At 37.1% G+C, this 18341-nt stretch overlaps 1 protein-coding gene across 1 annotated transcript in view; it reads right to left on the bottom strand.

The window, feature by feature from the left end:
* The window catches only part of SLC9A9 (solute carrier family 9 member A9), a 592312-nt gene that overhangs the window by 419757 nt on the left and 154214 nt on the right, over window positions 1-18341 (bottom strand). The window contains exon 5 of the mRNA XM_008008833.3: window positions 9638-9753. Coding sequence (XP_008007024.1) covers window positions 9638-9753 — 116 coding nt within the window. The remainder of the gene's footprint in view (window positions 1-9637; window positions 9754-18341) is intronic.

The raw sequence follows: 18341 nt of genomic DNA, 5'->3' as shown, positions 1-18341 counted from the left end.
TATATTTGTGTTTTATTCAAAGCAAAATTACCACATTACATATATTACACTCCCAACTTTAACCAAGCAACTCACAAATGAATATAATTGGTCCCGGGAGAACTAACCAGGTAGGAAGAATCATGGAAATTCATTATTATCACGAAAACAAGAAACAATGTACATGTCTCACTGTGTTATACTGAAGGAAAAATAGCAGCCCCATCTTAGTGCAGCATAAAAATAATGATGACAACATAACAATAAAAATAAGACATATTATCTTATTTAATCCTTATGAAGAACCTTTAAAATAAATCTTGTATTCCCATTTTATATTTGGAGTAACTGAAGCCAAGCGAGTCAGATAAAATGAAGATTTAAACATGACTGTCCCACACCATGAACAGTGTTCTGAATCAATATTCAATGACGGCTCCCTTTATTCGGTAAGTATTATGCACTGTGCAGAACTCAATGGGCCTTTTATATTGTGAAGCATCTGTGATGATCTAGTCATTAAATATTATTTAGTGTTGATGATGATACAGATAAAGAAATAGATCCTACTAAGCACTTGTGAATTTTGCCTTGTTTGGTGAGAGAACTGAACTCATAATTTACATCAAATAGATTTTTAAAATCTAAACTTGATGAAAAAAATTATGGACTGTATCTTCCGACTGGCTATGCAGGTTGTCTCCATTTACTCATTTTAGATAAATATTTACTTTTGATATTGAGTCTACCCAATTTAGGAATATTAAAACCTAATACTGAAACCATGCTTACATAATATAAATATCAAGTTTCTTGAACCTGTGACATGTTACATAAGACAAAACAGTAATGGGAGTTCCAAAAACAATGCTGACATTGTCAGGCTTTAAGAACTTATTTATATTCTTACAAAAAGAATACAGTTGAGACATTTGGACAGGAGTTTATTTAATCCACTGTCCCCAAGTCAGAGGCTACAGTATTCATAGTTTAAATGGCACACATACGATATTTGAATCATATAGATATTTACTCTCTTTTATTTCTGAAGTTTGGGTGTAAAGTAGTTAATAGGTTATTATGCATCAGAGCAGAAAAATGAGACTGGGAGGAAGAATTTTAGAAAGAAAATCTCAGACATATTAATTCAATCTCTTAAAAATAAATTGCCTATATTTTACCTAATGGCATAATCTATGCAGTGCATTGTATCTATACTTAATACTGTATTTGTATTTAATACTCAATTTTAAATTATTATGGTATTTCTATTAAGGATCATGGTTTGGTTTCCAACAGTTTCATTTCTATATATCTTTATAGCAGTGCTGTCCAATAAAAATATAACTCAAGCCACATATGTAATTTTAAATATTCTAGTAGTCATCTTAAAAAAATAAAAAGTAAACAAGTAAAATTAATTTTACAGAATATTTTATTTAACTCAATATTAAGTGAATATTATCATTTCAACATGTAATTAATACATGTAAAATTATTAATGAGATGTTTCACTTTTTTCAAATGATGTCTTGGAAATGTAGGTGTATTTATACTTGCAGCCCATATCAATCTGGACTAGTCACATTTCTGGGGTTCAGTAGCGACATGTATCTCATAAGTATCATATCAGACACAGCAATTCTAGAATGTGCCCTATCTAATGTTACCTAAATCAAGACACCCTGGATTAATTATCTAGAGGGAAAATTGGACAAGTCTCTGAATTAATAATTATTTTATAGTTTTGAGTACTGGATTAATACTTCTAGAGTTCAAAATAGTGCAGCTGTCTTTGAGTCTCAATGCAACTGCATCATGTAAAATGAAGACACTCTAATCCAAATAGGAAACAGGGAAATTGATGAAGCGAGAAAAATGCACAGAACACATGTACTTGAATGAGTGGCTTCCCGAAGACCTTGGAGGAAATGTCAGTTCCGTAAATACCAGGATGAGTTTCTGGCATCTTCTGGGTGATCATTTAATACTTGATGCAATGTACTGAGTTCTTCCTTTTCCTAAAGGAAGCTACTATTTTGAACATCTTCCAACTTAGAAAAAACACATAATTATAACTGCTTCTTGCAAGTCTACAAACCGTAGCTTGGCATGCTCTGGATAATGTCCAGCCACTGACCACCAGATAGACAGAAGAAAGAAATATCTGCTACATGATTGGACAAGAGGAAAGGCACATATCTTTGTTTTAGTTAAATATATCTTCTTCGGTGGACAGAAAGTGATATTGCCACTCAGCTATGTACTAGAAGTCCGGCTATGTGCTAGAAATGCAGCTTCGTGCTGCAAATCCACCCTCATCTTGGGAGACTGCCCTTCCAGGGGCGACGAGACATCTCATCCCCGAGGGTGATCTGGGATACTCAACTGCTTCACATTTTATAACTGAAAAGAGATGCCCCTCCACACTCCACACTTTTCCCTAGTAGTTTCTTCCTCAAGTTGTATTAATTCACTGATTTAACAGCTATTTATTAAAAACCTACTGTTCTAGATATCAGAACTGTAAGACTGAAACGATAGGAAAAAATCCAGAAAAATAGGAACAAACATCTCCCAAACAGGAGACAAAGAAATAAGTAAGTAAGTGAGTGAGTAAACAAATAAATAAATAAACTGATCACTAGTAACTAGTAATTAGTGATGTGGAGGAAAGTAAGGCATGGACAGGGGACAGAAAGCTTTGTGATTAGGGGCATCTTGGGGAAGGGGGTTCAGTATTTGATAGGGTGAGCAAGAAAGGCTCTCACTGAGGTGATGGTTGAGCATAGACCTGAAGAAGGTGAGGAGGGAGCAACAAGAGAAAATACACCAAAGCAGCCACAAAACTGGTATGTTCAAGATGCACGGGTATGCTGGTATCTCCACGTATCTTTACACATCTTAAGGACTCCCCTCTTTATCTCACCTACACAATATGAAAGGACATTTCCGATTTGTTAATCAAAATTGTTATCTTGGATAGTTAAATTTACCAAACGAGAACCCAAGACAACAATGAAAAAGGCAAGAGGATAGCATGAGGCTAGACAGCTCCTTGACAAGCTTTGGCCGATCGCAAAATGAGAGCTGTTAAACAAATCATCCGGACTTTTGCTCTCTTGAGTTTTGTTTATCTTTCCTCTCCCATTCCCCATCCTCCTAGTCTCTGTTTTTTGCACACACCAGAAGAAGAGCTGGCTCATTCATTGAGACCTCTGTGTATTTCTCTCTTTCCCTGTCCTGCCATTTTTTTCATACACTGTCTCTTTGATTGTTCTGCCTTTCATTATCCACTTGTTAAGTGCTGATGATGACTTTTCCATCATCAGGAAGCTCTTCATCAGTAAGGAAAGGAGGAGACAAAATGAATCAAATTATAGTCAAATAATCCCAAATGGAGCTAAATCGAAAATTGGCTGAGAGTCTGAAACGTGCAGGAAGAATTAGATTTAAGACTAAATGTGTATCCATAAAAGATGAGTATGAAGGAAATAATAACACTAGCTAATATTTAGCTAAGGCTAAATGGGAAAGAATTAATTTTTAAAAGGCCAAGAAATATCAGACCTGAGAACATAGGTTTCCTCTCATAAATGAGTGAGTCATAATAATTTAGGCAATAAATGAATAATTGTGGGGTAAGATTAACTAGGTGTTTTAAGGTTGTTGAAGATCTTAAATTGCACCAATTTAGCAGAGAGTGGGTTCAGCATGTTTTAATATAACGATTAGTTCCCAGTAAAAGAAGAGGATTTAAGGGTTCCTATTTAAGTGCGGGTTTCTACCTTATATATTTAGCATTTGTTGATTTGAGGTTGGAACCTCAGAATATAAAGTTAGCAGGCTTTGGGTTGACTTTTATTTTCCCTAAAATAAAAGCTGTTTTAAAATAAAAACCACTCTCACAGGAGTAAAAATCATGGGATGTTAGATCTGGAAGGATATTAGACCTTTAGCTAAAACTTTTTATTTTACAGATGAAGAGCCAGTTTTGTCTGTTTAAAAAAAAAAAAAAAAAAAAAAAGAAGTTGGAAGCGATGAGAAACACTGTCTTCTACTTCCGATAACGCATAAAATCTAGAGAGGCTAAGTGGCTGCCCAAAGTTGCACAGCTGGTCCATGCCAAACTTGAAAAGTAGACTGGGGCCTCAGGATGCTGTTTATGGTTACGAGCCAATATTGTATTTTAAAAAATTCAATCCGCTTAGGTGTTTGATACAATGCAGATAAATAATCATCTTACGAAGCTGGATCCCTCCCTCCCTCTCTTCCTTCCCTCCTCCCTCCCTCCCTTCCTCTCTCTTTCCCCCTCTCTTTCCCCCTTTCTTTCTCTCTCTCTCTTCTCTCTCTCTCTCTTTCTTTCTTTCTTTCTTTCTTTCTTTCTTTCTTTCTTTCTTTCTTTTCTTTCTTTCTTTTCTTTCTTTCTTTCTTTTTCTTTCTTTCTTTTCTTTTTCTTTCTATCTCTCTCTCTCTCTCTCTCTCTCTCTCTCTCTCTCTCTCTCTTTCTTTCTTTATTTCTTGCTCTTTCTCTCTTTCTTTCTCTCTTTCGAGATGGGTTTTGCTATGTGGTCCAGACTGGTCTAGAACTGTTGGCCTCAAGCAATCCTCCTGCCTCAGCCTCCCAGAGTGTTGGGATTACAGGCATGAGCCATTGTGCCCAGGCTGGATTTTTTTTCCGTTTTAATTGGTTTTCCTGTGTTATCTAAACATAACTTCAGGGGCATCACCTGCCACGGAAAGAGCAGCACTTGAATATAACTCAACTGTGTTTAGAGCTGGCTGAGTCACTCAGTAGAAGGCAACAAACTCAGCCTTCAGTGTTGGGAGCAGGGAATGCTGGTTGCAGTGCTTCTGAACTTGAAGATGTGTGCAAAGGTGATGCAAAGTGAGGCCTGACCCTGAAAGGCAGAATATCTATATATGACAGAAGAGAACAACCTTACCTAGCTAGATTGGCTGAAAATATATAGTCTTGAGTCCATGATTCCAGTGGCTGCCAAGGGACTTCTGCATTTCCCTTGGGCTGTGTGAGGGTGAAATCTTCTAGCAATGACATAGTGACCAGGCCATTCCTAACCCTGGGGATAGAGCAGTCTATCCCTGTATACCACTCTGGGGCTCTGATCTTCAATCTACACCGTGGGTTCCAAACCTAAGACTCACTTTCATTTCATGTTCTTTCAATCAACCTCTCATACCATAAGCGAAAGAAAACATGACAAACCAGGAAAACTATTTGTAACTTATGTTACAGAGAAAAGATTAATATTCCTAACATATTAAGGGCATCTAAACATTGAAATGTAAAAGTTTAATGATTCTACTGGAAAAGGGTGTCTTATAAATAGAAAAAAATAGATACATAATAGAAATATATATGTATAATAATTTTTTTCTAAAAATTTCATATCTTCTAAATATATGAATCTTACTCATAATAAAATATAAAAATACAAACATACAATCTTACTCATAATAAAAGAAGTACTAAGTCATGCTATAGGGATATATAAATCCTCACCTTTCCTATGGATAAATCCCCCAAGTTTTGATTGTCTGCTGTATTGACAAGACTGTGAAGAACAGGTATTGTCATACCTTGCTGGTATGAATGCAAAATGGTACAAATTTTATGGAGGGGAGTTTGGCATCTAGGAAAATTACAAATACATTTACCATTATCTCCTTCCAGAAATGTCTCCCAAGGAAACACTGTCAAAATGTGAAAAGCTATTAATTTCAACATCGTACATAATTGCAGAAGAAAGAACCCAAATTTCCATCAATAGAAGACTGATTGAATAAACCATGGGGGTACTCTTTGACTACTTAAGATAATTAGAAATATTATTATTATTATTTATTTTGAGACATAGTCTTGCTCTGTCACTCAGGCTGGAGTGCAGTGACATGATCATAGTTCACTGCAGCCTCAATCTTCTGGGCTCAAGTGATCCTCCCACCTCAGCCTCCCAAGTAGCTATAGCTAGAACTACTGGTGTACACCATAAAAAGATACCAAGCTATCTTTTTATTTTTTATGTTGTTCAGGTTGGTCTTGAACTTCTGGGCTCAAGTGATCCTCCCACCTTGGCCTCCCACAGGGTTGGGATTATAGGCATGGGCCACTGCTCCCAGCTGAGAAAGATTCTTATATGTTGTTATGAAGAGATCTCCAAAATACTGTTAATTAAATAAAAGGTGAAGAACCATGTGCATAGTAGCATATAGTGGAATGTGTGCATGTTTGTGTATTTGCTTAAATTTAAATATAGAAGGGTAAGCCAAAAACCAACCAAAATCGTTGGAAATTTAGGGTAAAGGAGACAGGGAGAGAAGCTAGATTTCTCTTATTTCATTCTGTGATTTTCTTTTGAGAATCCTATATATAATCTAGTTTTAAAACAAAAATTAAAAACAAAACAAATGAACATTATTATATATCAAATTGTGGGTTAACCACACAGAGAAGTTATTTCAATTGATTTTAAAAAAGGGAATAATTTTTAACTGTACCTCACTAGTGGGATATATCCACAGGTTAAAAATAACCACAATAAAATCTTAAACAGTTTTTAGTTATCATATTTTTAGTAACAGTATATATATTATACTTTTGAGAACATATGTTTTAAGCAAAGACGAAATTATATGAATGTGTAGGAAGACAAAGAGTAGGCAGAAGAAAATAAAAATGAAAATAAAAATTCAAGGCAGTTAAGTTCCTATAATACTAAATTTTAACTGAAAATATTATGAATTTGTGATATGATTTCTCCTTTTAAAGAAAGGTCTAAAAACAATTACCAATCCCGCAGCAATGCAATCCCTTAGTGCCCAGATTATGGTCTCTAACTAAATTTCCCTCTTAGAAAAAGCCAAGGCTTTTCGGAGAGAAAGGTAATTCCTAGGTAGGGTGCAGGAAATACACAAGATAAGACTGAAACATCTAGTCTTACTCAAAAGCAAGAAACCTATCGAAAACTGTCAGGATTATAATAAAAGGATACCGGAGAAACTTGAAGAGGCTCCCACTTGTCAAAAATGGAATCTTTTGATCATGAAAAAGAATATAATGACAACAGCAGATTGAAACATATCATCTATGTAAAAATCCATGTGCTCACAGTGATATGTTTTTAAAAGCTCATCTCATTGGTCACATGTGCAGGATGCAATACAACACATTCTTTTGAAAATTAGTAAATAAAGAAAAAAAATGGATCATTTGCCCTGCTTTTGTTGTTTAAATTATACCATTGGGTACTGAAATAATTGAACTGGAAAACTACTTCATTAAGGACAGTACCAGCAGCTAATAAATGCAAAAGGTAGGATTAGATTAGCATACCACTAGTTTGTAACCCCTAATAAATACTGGCTTAAGCAAAAACCATCAGTGGGTACTAAAACCATTGGATAAAATTGGGTAACTCCAAAATGTAAAGCTTTGCAAACTTTAATGTGCATATGAATTTCTTGAGGATACTGTTAAATTCTAGCATCTGATACTAAGTCTGTGGTTGAGCCTGAGATTTTACATTTATAACAAGTCACTATGTGGTGCCAACCCTGCTGGCCTGAGGAGTGATCCTCCCACCTCAGCCTCCCAAGTAGCTATAGCTGGAACTACTGATGCGCACCATCACACCAGGGTATTTTTTAAATTAAAAAAAAAATTTTTTTAGATGGGGTTTCCCTAAGTTTTCCAGGCTGGTCTTGACCTCCTGAGCTCAAGTGATCCTCCCAACTTGGCCTCCCATAGGGGTGGGATTATAGGTGTGAGCCACCGCTCCCAGCTGAGAAAGATTCTTATATGTTCCTAAGAAAGAGAAAAGTAGCCTGACATTCAAGAGCTGGCCTGATACTCTTAGCTAGGCCTTGGTGTTCTCCTGTTGAACAAAAACAACTTCACAGAATGACATCAGGCAAGGTTATTCTGTGACCATGATGGATCCAGACAAAAACAGTACTACTATGTAATTATGTCTAAACACAAATAATGAACATTGTCTAAACCACAAAACTGACCAAACATCCCCCTATCCCGGCTATTATGAGTGACCACTGCTTCTTCACCAACTGTAGCTTTAGGCTCAATCGAGTCTTTCCTCCTTCTAAGGAAGACTTAACTAAGATGCCCAGTCTTGGAGTTATTCCCACTTCCTGACAGCATTGAATCCAGACCAAAGTCCTGATGCCTTAAACCCCCACTAAAATAACCAAACATAAACCCAGGTCCTATAATAAGTCCTTTCTAACACCCACTGAGACGTAACATGATTCCCCATGGTATTCACTTTCATTGCAACGGGTAATAAAACCATGTTGTTCAACCACAGGTTGTGTTCTGGTAGTCTTTGTTAGAGTAACAATCAATAATATGATGGATCAGGCTGACAGCTGAGTCACCCATCACTATTTGCCTCCTGAGGTGATGCAACAGAAGGCTCACCTAACCATCTTTAAAGTAATCATACCAAAAAGGTTGAACCTGAATCTGATTAAACCTCTGAATCTAATCAGTTTATAAGAAATACAGGGCACTGAGGAATATTTTAAGGAACTCTATTCAATTCAACCACAAGACAAATTACCTCTTTTTTAAAACAAATAAATGACAAGAAAATAAAAATAAAAGGGACACTTCTAGATAAAAAGAGGCTCAACAATCATATCAATCCACTGTAATATGCTGCCCTTGTTTGGATCTTGATTTGTACAAACTGCTATACACACGAATAATGACAATAAGACAATTAGGAATATTAAAACAATGAAAAGATTTTGGACATCATTAAAGAATGATTGTTAATATTTTTAGGTCTTACAATGGCAATGCTCATTTTTCAAAACATTTACAAGGAAAATCATATGATTGCTAGAATTTTCTCTAACATAATCCAGTCATGATATGAGAGAGTGCGTGTGGAGGGGGTATAAATAAGATGATTGCTCGTATTTGATAATTGCTGAAGGGCATATGTGAATTCTTTTTACTATTCTCCGTATGTTTGATATGCTTGAAAAGTACCATAGTAAACATTTTTAAAATATAACTTTAAACCATTTAATTTAATACATCATTCTCAAAAGAAGAGAAGACATATTGACTGGAGAAAAATTCAGGATGATAACTCAAAATGGTTACATGTTCTAGAGCAGGGGTGTTCAATCTTTTGGGTTCCCTGCACCACATTGGAAGAAGAATTATTTTCTTGGGCCACATGTAAAATACACTAACACTAATGATACCTGATGAGCAAATTAGAAGGTCTGTGCATAAATCTCATTATGTTTTAAGAAAGTTTATGAATTTGTGTCAGCCAGCATGCAAAGCCATCCTGGGCTGCATGCAGCCCATGGGCTGCTGGTTGGACAAGCTTATCTAGAGAAATAAACTATAATGACTTTAAAGATCTCTCCCACTACTGAAATTACTTTCTAATCAATTTCTTTAGCACTATTAAAATATTCCCCTTTTCTTTACTTTTGTGATTACTAACAGATATGTCAACTGCAGATGAAGAGGAATAGAAATTATTATGTAGACTCAGGTGATGGTCTTGGGGAGAAACATTCAATTTAAATGTTTGATTTTTTTTTAATGTTTGATTTTAAAAAAAGAAAAGAAGAAAATTATTTGAGCAATTACCTGGATCTGTAGCAGACATCAGTGAACCAAAAAATAAACAGTCAGTGAAATGAAAGTCTCCATTTTTCAACTGGCCAGCATGTATCATAGCCTTCACAAAACCATACATAATTAACCTGTTGAAGAGAAAAACATGACCTTCAAACATCAAGATGAACCCCGTGTAAACCCATGCTATCATAAGCCACATGCTAATGTTTTTCCCGAATATGTATCATGCACAAATTGCCACCGCCCTGCCAAATGACAGTCATGCTAGCTCTCTGTACACTGGAATCTCTTGGCTATGAAAGACAATTTTACCAAATATCACAATTTATTCACCTGGTAAAAGGTAATGGAACAGTTTATAGTATATTCCAATGAAAACAAGATAAATCTCAAAGATATAAAAAATAATCTGTCAAATGTGGCACAGCAAATCATATCCAAAAACACAGCAGCTGTGCTGACATCTGTAAATGGATTGCTTCTCAGTTTTCCTTGTTTTGTCTGCTGGAGGTGACTGAAAAGGGTTCAAATTTCAAGTCCATCACTGTGATGAGAAGGATATTAGCCAAACACAGGGCACTCAGTCAACCAGTCACCTTATAATAGATGAGTCTCTGCTACTAGTGGTGTCAGGACACTTCCACACTGGGTAGAGAATCACTGTTAGGTTAGAGCATGTAACTCCAGCTCACTGTTTAAAATGAATACTGAAATAGTTGCATTGTGATCTTTCAAGGAAAGATTCTATAACCTTACTGTCCCCACACCATGGCATGCAAATTGTCTGTTTTGGTCATCATTTGCCATCCTATAGCTTTTAATTGGTATTTAATTATTTAACTGACTGATTGATTTTGCTAAGATCCTAGTAGAGGAAATGGAGAGGTGGGTGAACTGGATCACAGTGTAATTTAAGAACTGTAAGAGTCTTTAGAAACTATAGACCATGAAATCAACAGATGGATGTTTAAACACTCACATGAACTTAAAGTTAGTTCTAACGTTTTGAGCATAAGTGAAAAGGCTAAGAGATACTAAAAAATGTCGATAAGAATGCAGATATTTCAAATTATGTTAAGAAAAGTATCGCTATGAGGGAATAATTCAGACCTACCTGCATTTAAATCCAGGCTCTACTACCTACTATCTATATGATTTTAAGTTATTACTAAAACTTTCTGAACCTGAATATCCATGAGGTAGGGATAACAGTAATAGCCCACGTAATTGTTTTAAGGATTAACTGAGATAATACATATTTGGTGTGTGGCACATAGCAAATTCTCAATGAGGTCATTGAGGCTAATAATAATTATAAAAATAGTAGGTAACATTTACTTACCATTTTTACTTGTACACATGCTTTAACTCATTAAATCCCCCTATCAATGGTAATATTTTTGTATTTTTTAGCAAGAAAATTGAATATAGTGTGATTAAGCAATTTGCTTAAGGTGACACAGCTATTAAATTGTGAAGCCCAGACGTGAATTGAGAAGGTCTGGCTCTAAAGTCTAGGCTTTTAACCACCACACTGTATCGCCTAGATCAACAGTCCTATATTTTACATGATATGTTAGTTCATGTAATATACCCTCAACCACACCATTAGGCAGTTGCTCTAGGCAGTCCAAAAGACAGCAATGAAGAATCCCTAAGAACTTAGAAATAATTCTACCCTCTGAATTGAACTATTAAGTCAATCCATAATGGTTTAGAGCACAGGGGCCCAACATTGCTTTGCAAAGCATGGATTCTAGAAGGTGAGGCTGAACCTTAATGAGACTGAAGGTATTAAATATCCGAGAAAGACTGTCAGTGGGACACAGCACGGGGGATGGGAAAAAGCAAGTCTAAGAGGCCTCATTCATGGCTGCTCATTCACACTTATCCAGAGGACAGCACACTGCCAGTTACCAGGTGCAGTCTCTTGATAAGTATAGGGTAGCTTCATTCAGCTTATTTATTCATTCAAAAGATACTTCTTTTATTATTATTATTATACTTTAAGTTCTGGGATACATGTACAGAACATGCAGGTTTTTTACATAGGTATACACATGCCATTTTGGTTTGCTGCACCCATCAACCCATCATCTACATTAGGTATTTCTCCTAATGCTGTCCCTCCCCTAGCGCCCCACCCCCTGACAGGCCCCGGTGTGTGATGTTCCCCTCCTGTGTCCATGTGTTCTCATTGTTCAACTCCCACTTATGAGTGAGGACATGTGCTGTTCGGTTTTCTGTTCCTGTGTTAGTTTGCCAAAAATCATGGTTTCCAGTTTCATCCATGTCCCTGCAAAGGACATGAATTCATCCTTTTTATGGCTGCATAGTATTCCATGGTGTATATGTGCCACATTATCTTTATCCAGTCTATCATTGGTGGACATTTGGGTTGGTTCCAAGTCTTTGCTATTGTGAATAGTGCTGCAATAAACATATGTGTGCATGTGTCTTTATAGCAGAATTATTTATAATCCTTTGGGTATATACCCAGCAATGGGATTGCTGGGTCAAATGGTATTTCTGGTTCTAGATCCTTGGGGAATTGCCACACTGTCTTCCACAATGGTTGAACTAATTTACACTCCCATCAACAGTGTAAAAGCATTCCTATTTCTCCACATCCTCTCCAGCAGCTGTTGTTTCCTGACTTTTTAATGATTGCCATTCTAACTGGCGTGAGATGGTATCTCATTGTGGTTTTGAATTGCATTTCTCTAATGACCAGTGATGATGAGCTTTTTTTCAGATGTTTGTTGGCCGCATAAATGTCTTCTTTTGAGAAGTGTCTGTTCATATCATTCACCCACTTTTTGATGGGGTTGTTTATTTCTTGTAAATTTAAGTTCTCCGTAGATTCTGAATATTAGCCCTTTGTCAGATGGATAGATCACAAAATTTTTCTCCCATTCTGTAGGTTGTCTGTTCGCCTGATGTTGGTTTCTTTTGCTGTTCAGAAGCTCTTTAATTAGATACCATTTGTCAATTTTGACTTTTGTTGCCATTGCTTTTGGTGTTTTAGTCATGAAGTCTTTGCCCATGCCTATGTCCTGAATGGTATTGCCTAGGTTTTCTTCTAGGGTTTTTATGGTTTTAGGTCTTATGTTTAAATCTTTAATCCATCTTGAGTTAACTTTTGTATAAGGTGCTTCTTATTGATCCCCTACTATGTGTCAGGCTCCGTGCTAAAGGCATAAATTGTATCAGTGAACAAACAAAGATCTCTGCCGTGATAGGGTACACAGTTTAGCAGGATAGACAACAATAAGACACAATCAGATATTCAAATTATAACTGTTATCTACATTACTTTCTAATCAACACTGGGACATTCTGGACAGTCATGGCATTAGCAGAGAAATCATCCTCAGTATTCATCTATAATGAGCCTCTTCTGCCTCTTCTGGCATTAGCCCAACTTCCCTTCAGCCTCTTCTGGCATTAGCCCAACTTCACCTTGGCCCTTTGTCACTTGAACTGCAGTTCAAATATTGAATATCAATTGGTTCTGGAATCAATATAAACTTTGTGATCTGTCACTGTATTTCTGAATTCTATACCCATTAATTTAATTTGCACGTTAGGAATCTGAAGCTCAGAATTAAAATGACTTGTTCCATATTGTACAGAAGCCATTAAATTGGATATTTTAAAAAATACATGTATACATACTACCTAGGTATGGCAGGGTTACATGGAAACTAGGAGCCTCATATACTATTGCTGGAAATGAAATTAAAGTTTTTATGGAAACCAATTTGACAATTTATTCTAAAAGTATTAACTTTAGAAAATATTCTATAGCTTATTAAATGGTTTCCTATAAATTTATACCAAGAAATTAATAAAATATGTACCAAAAGATGTGAATTTAGATTAAGATTCCTAGTATTTATAATAATAAAAATTCAAAGCAATCTACATGTCCAATGAATGACTAATATAATACAAATGATGGTAGACTAATATGCAACTATTAAAACTCTACATAATAATATATATTAAACACAGAAAAGTAAATTGATAACATAAATTATAAAGTGATATATAAAATAAATTATACTGGACACAGAAAAGTAAATTATTAACACAAGTTAATGATTATGTCTAATTGTATAAAATTGAGTATACTTAGGCATACATATAAACAGAAAAAGACTCATACAGCCCTGTGTTATTGTTAATAGTGGTTATATAATAGAATTAAACAACTCCTCCTTTTCTGCATTTTTCCAGTTCTTTTTAAATATTGCTATAATAAAAACAAAACAATGTACATTAGTGAGTACTATTATGGATACAATAGTTATTCATTGTGTTACTTAATCCTCATAATTCTATGAGCTATGTTCTATAATTATTCCTTTTACAAATGAGAAAATTAAGACTCAGAGAGGTTAACTAACTTGCCTAAGGTCACAGAATTAGCTTGTGACAAACCAGAGTTTGAATCCAGGCAGCTGGACACCAAAGCCTACATTCTTAACCACCAACTCTGTAACACTTTTGAAATCAGGAGAAACATGCATGTGTGTGAGTACACACACACACACACACACACACACCCCACATACAGTTTGCTTTTTTGAAAAAGAAAGGAAATTACTTATTTACTTCAAATCAACTCCTTGACCTAAAATAACTATAATTTCAGTCACTTCCTTGAGATAATACAAGAAATAAAAATAAAAAGCCCAGTTCAGTTCAAGCTCATTATGGTAATTGTTATTATTACTAATATAGCAATGGCTACTATCATTGCTAATTATAATAAACCAACAATTACTGTGCATCTACAATGTGCCAAGCATTCTTATAATGGTAGCCATTGTTATTGTTGCTACATTATTATTAATAAAAACCAATTCGTTATAAATACATTAACTGGGAGGCTAAAAAATGAAGCCACCCATTACCAGCCACCATATCCTCACAGAGAGGTATATTCTTTCTGCCATCACTTCATAGAAGGCACGATGGCTCAGGACAGGGCAGATGCAATTTCATGGGCGAGGGAATCTGGTGAAGTCTAGCGCATACAAGGCCCTGAATATGGCAAACCTGAGTCAGATGTCCTCCCGTGGACACTCTGAGGTTAGTGACAGCCTGGGTTACAGGGGTGGACAGAAGCAGAAACTGTATCATAAAAAGTAAAATCATTAATAACATTGATTTCAGCAAATATTCAATTAGTAATTTCCTTTGAAAAACAGAGTGCTGGTGCTATAGAGCATATAAAGAGAGAAATCCATGACTTGCTCTCAAAGACTAGAGACTCACAGGATGGCAGTCATAAATTTTACTCTAATAGAAGGCATTGCATAAAAGGGGATTTGGGAAAATGCTTAACATACTCATTTCATTTAGAGTTATGACGCATACACTAATTTTAAATTTCATGAGCTAGTTTCATACTATTAAAGTCCTACACTTAAAGCTATGTTGTAAAAATGTTTCAATACAAAAAGTTCCAGAAGTTTTAATTGTTTGGATGATTTAAAAATATAGCACTTTAATCTCAGTATTTTTAAAAAAGGAATCCTCCTCCTCCTCCCTCTTCTTTTTTAAAAATAGTCTTCACTAAATTATGAATAGATCACCAGAAAAGGCAGTTTTTTGAATTGTTAGGGATAAGCAAAGGAAGTTGTCAGTTTGGAGACAAAGCTGTGTGGACCAGTCCCATTAACGGTCAGAAAAGCCACATCCCTGACTGCAAAACCATGTGAAATAGGCCACTATGTGGAGCTTGCTCTGCAGTGGGAAAACCCAGGATCTACATGTACTGGAATCAATATGAAAGTTATGATCTGCATCTAGATTTCTGAATTCTATACCCAAATGTCCTTTGGGAAAATACCTTTCCCTATTTATTTGTGCAGATTTTATGGATAGTTTCAGTCTCACATTTTCTTTCTTCCAAAGCATGTGTTCAAGGGCAATCCCTCTCAGAAGAACTCATAAACTGTGCTAGGCTGGATAGGATTGGGAGGTTCCCATAGCGAAATTCACTCATTCATGTATTCATTAATTTACGTATTGACTCGTTCATTCAACAAATAATTAATAATATACATAATTCCTGTCTAAAAGACTTTACATTTTGAGATAGAGGTAGAGGAAGATGGTAGAACAGAAGACTCCAGTGATTGTACCCCCGACAAATGTATCAATTTAACAACTATCTACACAAAAAGAGCAACTTCATAAGAACCAAACAGCAGGTGAGCACTCGCAATACCTGGCTTTGACTTCATATAGCTAAAAGAGGTACTGAGGAGGGTAGGAGACAGTCCTGAAATGCCAGTGCCACTCCTCCTCCATCTCCTGGCAGCAGCAGTGTAGCATGGATAAAGAGAATCAGTGCATCTGGGAGAGGGAGAGTGCAGCAACTGTAGAACATTGCACTGAACTTCGGTGCCCTGTCAGAGCAGAAAGCCAAACTGAGCTGAACTCAGTTGATGCCTGTCCGCAGAGGAAATATAAAACCAGCCTTTGCCAGAGAGGAATTCCCTATTCCAGCAATTAGAACTTGAGTTCTGCCAAGCCTCCCCACTGCAGGTTAAATTTCTCTGGGACCCTAAATAAACTTCAAAGGCAATCTAGGCCACATGGACTGAAACTCCTAGGTGATTCTGAAGCTCAGTGCTGAATCGGGCTCAGAGTCAGTGGACTGGGGGCATGTGACCTACTGGAACACCAGTCAGGGTGGCTAACGCGGTGCTCGTGCAACCGCTCCTTCAACTGTAGGCTGCGCAGCTCATGGATCCAAAAGAGATCCCTTCCTCCTGCTTGAAGAGAGGAGAGAGAAGAGTAAGGAAGACTTTGTCTTGTACCTTGGATATCAGCACAGCCATGGTAGGATAGGGCACCAGTCAGAGTTGTGAGGCCCCTTTCCCAGGCCCTAGCTCCCAGATAACATTTCTAGACACAACCTGGGCCAGAAGGGAACCCACTGCCTTAAAGGGGAGGGCACAGTACTGGCAGGACCCATCATCTGATGACCAAAGAGCCCTTGGGCCCTAAATAACCAGCAGCAATACCCATGTAGCATGTCATGGACCTTGGGTGAGACTCTGAGACTTGCTGATTTCAGGTAAGACTCAGCATATTCCCTGCCTGTGGTGGCTATGGGGAGAGACTCCTTCTTCCTGAGAAAAGTAGAGGGAAAAGTAAAAGGTATTTTGACTTGCATCTTAGGTACCTGCTCAGCAACAGCAGGACAGAGCACCAAGCAGACTCTTGGGCTCTTGGACAGCATAGGTGGACCTGCCCTGGGCCAGACGGGAGGCCACTGCTCTGAAGAGTGAGTCCTAGGTCAGGTAGCATTAACCACAAGCTGACTGAAGAGAGTTGGGCCTTAAGGGAACAATGGCAGGGGCTGGGAGTACTTCCTGTGGGCCTATGGTGGTGAACATGGGGTGAGGGTCCCTCTGCCGGTGGAAAGGAGAGGGAAGAGTGGAAATGACTACGTCTCACAGTTTGAGTACCAGCTTAGTCATAGTGAAACAGCACATCAGGTAGACTTGTAAGGATTTTGACTCTAGTACCTGGCTCCCACATAGCACATCTGGACACATCCAGGGCTTAGGGGAACTTGCCACCTTGTAGGGAAGGATACAAGACTGGCTGGCTTTGCCACCTGCTGATGGTGGAGCCCAGGGGCCTTGAGCACACATAGGCAGCAACCAGGTGGTTACAGTGGGCCTTGGGCAAGACCCAGTGCAGTGCTGGCTTCAGGTCTGACTTAGTACAGTTCCATTGGTGGTGGCCACAGGGGTACTTGTTTCACCTCAACCTCAGGTCCAGGCAGCTCAGAACAGAGCAAGACTCCATTTATTTGGGAGAAAGTAATGGAAGAGAACAAGAGTCACTGCCTGGTAATCTGGAGATTTCTCCCTGATCTTATCTAAGGCCTTCAAGGCAGTACCTCTTCCAGTCTGTAAGAACCATAATGTTACTGGGCTTGGGGTACCCCCTGATGCAAATATGGCTTAGATAATAACACCCAATTCTTTTAGAATACTTGCAAAGCCTTTCCAAGAAATGTGGGTGCTAACAAGCTCAGGCTGCAAAGACTACAATAAATACCCAACTGTTAAATGCCCAGACAAAGACAAACATCCACAAGCATCCAGACCACCATGGAAAACATAACCTCACCAAGTGAACTAAATAAGGCACCAGGGAACAATCTTAAATCAACAGAGATATATGACCCTTTGGACAGAGAATTCAGAATAGCTGTTTTGAGGAAACTCAAAGAAATTCAAGATAACACAGAGAAGGAATTCAGAATTCTATCAGATAAATTTAATGAAGAGATTGAAATAATTTAAAAAATGAAATAGAAATTCTAGAGTTGAAAAATGCAATTGACACATGAAAGAATGCATCGGAGTCTTTCAATACAGAATTGATCAAGCAGAAGAAAGAATTGGTGAGCTCAAAGACAGGATATTTGAAAACACACAGTCGGAGGAGGCAAAAGAAAAAAGAATAAAAAACAATGGAGCATGCCTACAGGATCTAGGAAATAGCCTCAAAAGGGCAAATTTAAGAGTTATTGGCCTTAAAGAGGAAGTAGTGAAAGACATAAAGGTAGAATATTTATTTAAAAGGCTAATACAGAACTTGCAAAACCTGGAGAAAGATATCAATATCCAAGTACAAGAATAAGGGAACTTATTACAGAACACTAAGCAGATGT

This window comes from Chlorocebus sabaeus, chromosome 15 (assembly GCF_047675955.1).
Source record: "Chlorocebus sabaeus isolate Y175 chromosome 15, mChlSab1.0.hap1, whole genome shotgun sequence".
NCBI classification, from domain to species: Eukaryota; Metazoa; Chordata; class Mammalia; order Primates; family Cercopithecidae; genus Chlorocebus; species Chlorocebus sabaeus.
The sequence above is the reverse complement of the archived record's forward strand: the minus strand, read 5'-3'. Positions and strand labels throughout refer to the sequence as shown.